The 8,500-nt window shown below is 36.7% G+C and overlaps 1 protein-coding gene across 1 annotated transcript in view; it reads left to right on the top strand.

Annotated features, from left to right (window-relative positions):
• LOC126410672 (uncharacterized) overlaps positions 1-8,163 on the top strand; it is a 22,720-nt gene extending 14,557 nt beyond the window's left edge. The window contains exons 2-3 of the mRNA XM_050081134.1: positions 7,032-7,121; positions 7,369-8,163. Coding sequence (XP_049937091.1) covers positions 7,032-7,121; positions 7,369-8,163 — 885 coding nt within the window. The remainder of the gene's footprint in view (positions 1-7,031; positions 7,122-7,368) is intronic.
• The last annotated feature ends 337 nt before the right edge of the window (positions 8,164-8,500 follow it).

The raw sequence follows: 8,500 nt of genomic DNA, 5'->3' as shown, positions 1-8,500 counted from the left end.
ATCCTGGTTTGCCTCTTTGTGAGGTGGTTAAAAAATATCTAAGCTGACTTCATTATTGAATAAGAAGAGAATATACATGTACACTTCAAATGCTTATATGATTGCTAGCATTATAATCAAGAGAATTCTTGTTGATTTTTATGTAAAGCTTGTAGTTCACATGAGACTAAGTTTTAACATGTTACGATGGAAATACTTGTGCATGAAGAAAACCTCATAACTAATGTGAAATATATTGAACTGATGAAAAACAATTGAATGAAAAACCTCGCTACAAACTTTGAACAAAATTCAAGTTACGATGGACAAACCAAAATGGAAAACTACATAACTAAAGATCAAGGAAGCCCACAAACAGTGGAAACAATATGAAAGTTTCATGACTAAGTGGGAGATGTTGGATAGTGGCTTTGAGCCCCATATTTACATTTTGTAACTGCAAGAGGGCCCACTTGCAATTATGAAATTAAATATGAAAACTAACCAAATCTCTCCAACCGTAACCGTTGCTGAACGGAAAACCCTAGAAGCGGTCTCATTGTTTCTTTGGGAACATTCTAACCTATTGTACAATTGGTCGCAATTGAAGGAGCTACCGAGGAGAAGGACGTCTGCTCTCATAGTTGTGGTGTCGATGGAACTGAAGCATCTTCACAAACTTCCCAAGGAGACGATGTTTAGAAATATGATGTTTTCTTAAGTTTTAAGAGGAGCCGACACCCGCAAGGGATTCATTGCCCATCTTTATGATGCCTTGGTAACAAGGGGCATCTCTACTTTTATAGATAACGTGAATTTGGGGAAGGGTGAGAGGGTGAATAACTTATCTGGGTACATAGAAAGGTCGAGGATGTTTGTGTCCATCATCTCTGAGGGTTACGCTGATTCCAAGTGGTGTTTGAGAGTGATTAGTAAGATGGTAGAGTGCAGGAGGGGAGCCAAGGAGGCTCATCATTCTTGTATTCTTTGTTGTCAAACCTTCCCATGTTGGGAATCTGAAAGGTCCTTTAAAGCGAAAGTTCGAGAGCCATGAGAATAATGAGGAGCTAAAGCAATAGGTGAGCGACTGGAAGAATGCTTTGAGTGAGGTTGGAAAGATATCGGGGTTCAACCTAAAAGATGCAAATGGGTATGCTCTTAGCCACCTTTCTCCCCTTTTCTCACTCTAGTGTTTGGACTAGCATTCCATTTCCTGTTGAAATTTTTGATGCCATGTAAACAACAGGGAGCTTCGTACATCGCCTCATTGACCCTTCCAACATGATTAGCCTAGCCGCTGCACCGATCATTCACAAGGGGGTGGTCTCATCTGGTTGAATGGGTGTGAGATCTTCTTCAGAAATCCACAGTTCCTCTGATGAAGTCCATGTATATTTGAAACAGGTTGACCTCCTGACCTCTTTGCTCTCTCATGTTACAATCTTCTTCCCACTGAGCCCCACTTTCCATGCCTTATCTGTACTTGTGTTTGAGGGTCGAGAGGTCAAGTAGCTATTCAAGATGAGAGCCATCAAATCATCAGAAATAGGAAAGTCAGTGGAAGAAAGGGAAGGGAGGGTCAACTCGATAAACCGGTTTCTGAGATAGATAAATGCAATGGATGCCATTTTCCATCAACAAAATAGAAAAAGAAAGACTCTGACTTCAAGGAAAGGATCTGATTGAAAGGAAATGGCAGCCTCGCCCTATAGAATGAATAAGGAGAGGCCTCTCGATGACCAAGCCACTCTAAGAACTAGTATTCTTCTAGAGAATCTCCTAATTGTTCCAAAGCAACCTTTGACTTAGGATTAGTCAGTTTTATTTCTTGATGGGGCTTGAACGATTTGACCAGTGACCTTTTTGAATTGAGAGCTTGCATGGTGGACAAAGCTTTTGCCAATGATTTAAGGTAGTTTTTACAGTCGGATCTCACAATGGGCAAAAGGCAATGTTGTTATGGTGTTTGATTCATATATACACATTTTTCCTCAACCCAGATTTAGTGCTCGGCACACCCCAACATTCTAAACAATCATGGAGTCGTGTTAAAATGATATTCATGTCCTTGTTGAAATGATAAAAAATGAAAAAGAGGGTCGAAATATCTGAAGATACAGAAAAATGTGTATGGGTATTATATGACAAGAAAAACGATGGGTACAATATGGCAAAGCTATATATCTCAGGAATAAAATAGAAAAAAATGGTAAATTTAAAAAAAATAAATAAAAATCCTGATAATTATGTAAAAATAAAGTAAATGAGAAATAGAAAAAAATGGTAAATTTTTAAAAAATAAATAAAAAATCCTGATAATTATATAAAAATAAAGTAAACGAGAAATAAAAAAACATTGAAAAATGACTAGATAAGTGTTATCACCCCAAATTTTTCAAAAAACGGGGCTATTAAAATTTCGGATCTATTATTTTTAAAATGAATTTTAAACCAAGTTTAGATCCAAAAATTCAATTTTAGATCCAAATCTAGCATTTCAAACTAAAAATCCAATTATCAAATTCAAATTAGATAAAAAATCCGACTTTCAGATCCAAATTAGAACAAGACCTAGTTGCCCCTCCTTTTGACAAAGAACCTCCTTTTAGAGGGCAATTTTGGTCTTTTTGGTGGGTAAGACTCATTTGTTTCTCATTTTGATAAAGAACCTCCTTTTCAATTTTGGTCATTTTGGTGGGCAAGACCTATTTGCCCCTCCTTTTTATAAAAAACCTCCTTTTAGAGGGTGATTTTGGTCTTTTTGATGGGCAAGAACCATTTGCCCCTTTTTTTGACAAAAAAACCTCTTTTTAGAAGGCGATTTTAGTCTTTTTCGGTGGACAAAGGCCCAACCCATTTAAAAAAAATATTTTTATAAGCCTAATGGCCAATCATACTCATTTTTAAACCATTCAAAATTATGTGAAATTCGTATAAAAAGGGGGTGAAATTAAAAAAAAAAATTAAAATTTAGGGTTTTGGCTCCAAAATCCTCTTTAAATACCCCCCGCTTCCCCCATCTTAGGCAAGAGTTGGCCTTGGGAGAAACCCTAGAGTATTTTCACTTGAAAACTTAGGGTTTCTCTTGAGCTCTTTCTCTTTCCCTCTTCCTTTTTCAATTTCTCTTTTTCTTCAATTTGAAGCAAGTTACAACCCCTTTGGAGGCATCATTTTGGAGCTTCATTCAAGAGGATCTCCAAGCTAAGGTGTTCATTTTCTCTTCTCTAAGCCTTTCTCATTTAGAGGTATGTAATCCAAACCTCATTCCATTCTCTATTTTCTTTTCTCTCTTCTTCATCTCCCCATGGCCATATGAGATAGCTCTCATTCTCTATTTTAGAGTAAAGAGGCTATAGTCAAGAGCACAGAGAGCATGAGAAGATGAGATAATCTTTCATTCTATGATTAAATCATGTTATTCATTTTTTCAAATATAATCTTGTTGTTGTTGTTCTTTCCTTTCTTGAATATAGACTTCTTTTGCTTTTCTCATTTTCTTCTCATCTTCCTCTTCCCATGGCCAAAAGAAATAACACTCAATCTCTTTTTAGAGACAAGAAACTATGCTCAAGTACACCGGGAGCATGGAAAGATGAGATGATCTTTCATTTTATAAGTTATATTATGCCCTCCCTCCTAGTTGAATCTTTCTCTTTCAATCTCTCTTTCTCTCTTTCCTTCCTTGAATATTGTCTATATATTATCTATGCATAGTTGCTTGGTTTTCCATTTATATGTGAATATATGGTGGGAATGAGAGTATGGTTTGGGAACTCTTCATGTTGATTTTTGAGGTTGGGGCTTGTCCAACCCGGGAAAACCCTCACGAATATGTACATATTAAAAATGCATCTTCATGTCATTACGTGTAGTTTCCTTCTCAATCATCCAATTAGGAACCCTAACGAGGGCCTCGTTATATTGCTTGATTTTCTTCCATACCCAACGGTAGAAGAAACATATTTCCTTGTAACCAAAATCATAACATTCTATTTTTTAAAATATTTTCAAAAGAAACTCCTCTAATACCGCCTTGGAGACTTAACTTAGGTTCTTGCATGAGCCTAAATTCTTCTCCGGCCTACATCAAAAATTGAAGTCGGCTATTTTCAATTCACTTTTTGGTTTTAATATTCATGAAGACATATGCGTATATACATGTTATATACGTATGTGTGCACATAAATATCTTTCTTTGTCCTTCTCTCTTTATGATTTAACATATCCTTTTACAAACTCTCATATATGTATATATAAATATATATACGTGTATTCCATTTTAAATCTCTATCTCTTTCTAAAATGATATTCTCTTCTCTATTTGATTTAAGTTTCATTTTCACAAGGTTTCATATACGTACCTATACATATATACATATGTATATATAAATATAAATAAATAAATAAATAAATAAATAAATATATATATATATACACACACACACATATCTCTCTTCATTTTAAATATTTGATTTTATGATTTTCAAGATCTCTTTTTCTCTCTCTTTCTCTATATCTCTCTTGGGATCAAGTCTTTCATCTTTTCAATTCTTTCAATATTTTCTCTTATCATTTAAGATTTTAATTTTTTATTTGCCGACTTAACTAAGACCAAAATCAAGTAATGACCCAATATTGGAATCATGCTTGAGGGTCTACAACTCCATTCCATTTTCAAAAACTTTTCTCTTTTTATCAAAAATATTTATTACAAAAATCTTAGATGTATGTTGTGGTAGGAATGACTTTAGATGAATGTTGTGGTAGAAATATTTTATATCCTTCTAATCATATAGGGTGAATGCATTCATGCATCCACATTCACTTAATGTCACTTGTGAGCACAATTACATCTCCAAAACAACTTAAGCAAGATGAGATGAAACTCTAACTAGGTGGTAACCTAATTAGAGCAAAATCTCAAACCTACTTAAAGTCTTAAGAGAACACTAAAATGATTTTCAAGTTTTTCAAATGATATTTACAAAGATTTATCAATTCTAGTTTTTTCCAAAATATTTCACATTCTCAAGCAATTTTTTAAGAATCTTTTTAAAAGTTTGAATTCAAACTTTCAATATTTTTCAACACTGCATATAGAATCAAAAAAATGTTTAAGTTAAAACGAAATGCATCAATGATAAACATAGCCCTTGGGTTGATTATCCATGGTAAAGGCATTGGAAACGGTCAATCCTCGTACCGACGGGCGAATCCCTTTCTTTCCTATTTCAAAACAAAACCTCATTTTTCTGGAGCACTCCAAATACCAAAAAATTTAAACAATAAGCAACAAATTAAATTTAGATAATGAAAACTAACAGTCTCAACTTGCTGATGAACTATGGTAGATTCCTTCATCTCTAAGAGGAAAATTCAGCACATAGAGGCATCTTAGAATGGAGAAGCCAACACCTTCTTTAGGTAGCAAATTAACTTGATGCAAACAGTTTCATATATCAAATTGGTGCGTGTCAGTATATATAAAATGCACATTAGTTTCAGCCTCTAGCTCAACAAGTATACGGAGTACTGCACATTAGTTTCAGCCTCTAGCTTAACAAGTATACGGAGTACTACTTCTAACAAACAGTGACAGTAGGTAGGCTGTGATAATTTTACAGCCTGTTTGGTAGGAGGGAAAGGGAGGGATTGAGCAATCCCTCATTCGTTTGGTTGGTTAATTAGAAAAGAGGGAAAGTGAGGGAAATGAAGAAAGTGTGTCTGGTTGTGAGGGGAGGGAAATGAAAGGAAAGGAAAGGGAGGGATTGTGTAGTGTAAATCCAATCCCTCCCAAATCAGATGGATTCAGAAGGAAAGGAAAGGAAGGGAAGAGGAAGAGTCTTTTTATTCCCACACTACCCCTCCCATTCCTTTCCACGTCTTCAACAAGCAAGGAAGAGGGAGGCCTCCTCCCCTGCGCAAGAAGATTCTTTCTCACATCTGTTGCTTCTTCTCTAGGAGTGAAGGGACGCTTTCCTCTTTCGTCTTCAACAAGCAAGGAACAGGGCTCACATATGAAAAAAGGTGCATCTCTCTCTCTCTCATCTTCTTCTTCTTCTTTTTTCTTCTTTTCATCACCGCTGTTATCAAAAAGAGAACCAACGCGGACGGTGTCATGATGGTATATGATTCATGGTAAGGTTCGTGACAATAACCATGGTATACATTTGGTATGGTGTTTGTCGTAAGGCTGGTGATGGAGTCTTATGCAACTACGGTCCATGAACAACATACCTGTATGATTTTACTATATACATTTGGTATGGTGTTTGTCGTAAGGCTCGTGATGGAGAGTCGTATGCAGCTATGGTCCATGAACAGCATACCTGTATGATTTTACTCATGTTAAGCCCTGTTGTGATGGCCATGATATGCATTGTCAAGCTCCCGATGCAACGTGCTCACTCAATAGCATTTGGTTTTCACGTTTGTGTGACATTTTCTGTTAAGGCTCATGATGATGGCCATGGAATGTATTCGGTTTGGTGGTTTATGATGTGGACTTGTAGTGATGGAGCCATTAAAATTTGTGGCTGCATGGTATTTTATGTTGAAGTTCATGATAATGAACATGGAATGCATTTGGTATGGTGTTTCATGGTAAGGCTTATGATGCACTCATGGATGGCTGTATGATGTTCATGGCAAGGTTCATGATGATGACCATCGGTATGCATTTGGTGTGGTGTTCTTGTTAAGGGATCCTTGAAACTTGTTGTTGATCTTCTTGATTAGTGGTTCTGTTTTTAAATTTAGTCGAATGTTAGGATTGATTTACATTTCTTTGAGTTAATAAGGTTGAACAATCATTCAAAAACAAAAAGTTCCATAAGTTGGTCAATAAATTCATGAAAATTGTGGGTGATTAAAATTTAGCTGGTATATTGATTTTATGGTTGATTCTCATAAGTTGCATGCTACTATGAACAACTTACTGAGTATGACTTTTTGTCTAACGATAATGTACTTAATGGTAGGGGTAGAATTAGAATGTTATGCAGGTTCTTAGTTATATTGTGGACACCTATTGGGTTGGTATGTGTTTGAAGGACCTTCGTGATGGCAGGAAAACTATTATTTTTGGTATCTACTTGCCTACGAGGCTTGTAGATAGGCTGGAGAGCCTTATTAGGCTTGAGGTAGTGGTCTCTAAGATCAATGGCCCATGTATGGTTATAAGGGACTTCAATGCGATGACGGGTAGCTAGAACAAAACGGTAGCTCTTCCTCTAGCTAGATCTTCACTGGCCTTTAATAGTTTCATTGTCTCCTACCAGTTGTCGTTGTTTGAAGTGGAAGATCCCTCCAAGAAATTTACGTGGTCTAATCATAACGGGGCAACATACTGTGTTGTGTAAACTTGACTGGTGTTTTGTGAACGATAAGTGGGTCTTCGAGTTTAGTGGTAATGGAACGATCAAGGTCTCTACTTCCTTCACTTCTGATTACAGCTTCTTAGTATATCAGACGTTCACGAATAGCAGACTGAACAAGGGTCATTGTCCTTTCAGGCTATTCAAGCCTTGGATCATGGATTCAAATGGGTGGGATATAGTCAAGAAGGAATGTGGCTTCAATGTCACTAGCTTCCCCATGATCAGACTCCTTAAGAAGCTAGGGTTAGTTAAAGTTGCCTTGTTGAGATGGAATGTGGAGAAGTTTGGTCGGCTAGAGAGCCGGATTGAGAACCTTTGTCTTTGCCTAGACCAGAGCAGGCTTCTCGTTGAAAATGGGGATTGGGGAGCTACTAAAAAGGAGTATGAGGTTAGAGGTTTGCTCAATGATGCCCTCTGTATGGAAGAAGTATTGTGGAAGCAAAGGTCTCAGGTTAGATGGCTCACAGAGGGGGACAAAAACACATATTTCTTTTATATCATGACCAACTGTCGTAAGGCTAAGCAGTATATCAAGGTAATCAAAGTAGATGGGGAAATACATACAGAGGAGACCAATATCTTGCAGACTTGTACCTCTCATTTCCAGCAGCTTTTGAGGTTTGATGTAGCTTCTAGAGATCTGTTTGCAGGTATAATAGATGGCAACATGGTTACCAATGAAGAGAACCAATGGATGTTACGACCAATCATGAGAGAGGAGATAGCTATGGAGGTCAAGAGTCTTGACAAGGATAGTACTGCTGGCCCAGATGGTTTCTCGAACTATTTCTACAAGGATTGTTGAAGCATCATAGGAAATGATGTGGTTGCACCTGTGCAAGATTTCTTCCTGAAAACTAAACTTGTTGGAAGTGTTAACCATACAATGATTTGCTTGATAGCAAAAAACCTGAATGCCATCAGGGTTGAGGATTACAGGCCCATATCCTTATACAACACCATTTATAAGATTATTGCCAAAATACTAGTTATCAGGATGAGGGATGTCATCATGAGACTGGTTCAAAGGAACCAAGCTGCTTTCTCTAAAGGGAGGAAATTTAAGACAACATTTTATGGGCGAATGAGATTGCTAATTCTAAAGATTTCTGGTCGAAAGGGGGTTGCTTTCTTAAGTTGGA

This window comes from Nymphaea colorata, chromosome 13 (assembly GCF_008831285.2).
Source record: "Nymphaea colorata isolate Beijing-Zhang1983 chromosome 13, ASM883128v2, whole genome shotgun sequence".
Lineage (NCBI taxonomy): Eukaryota > Viridiplantae > Streptophyta > Magnoliopsida > Nymphaeales > Nymphaeaceae > Nymphaea > Nymphaea colorata.
This window is presented reverse-complemented; position numbering and strand designations above follow the sequence as displayed.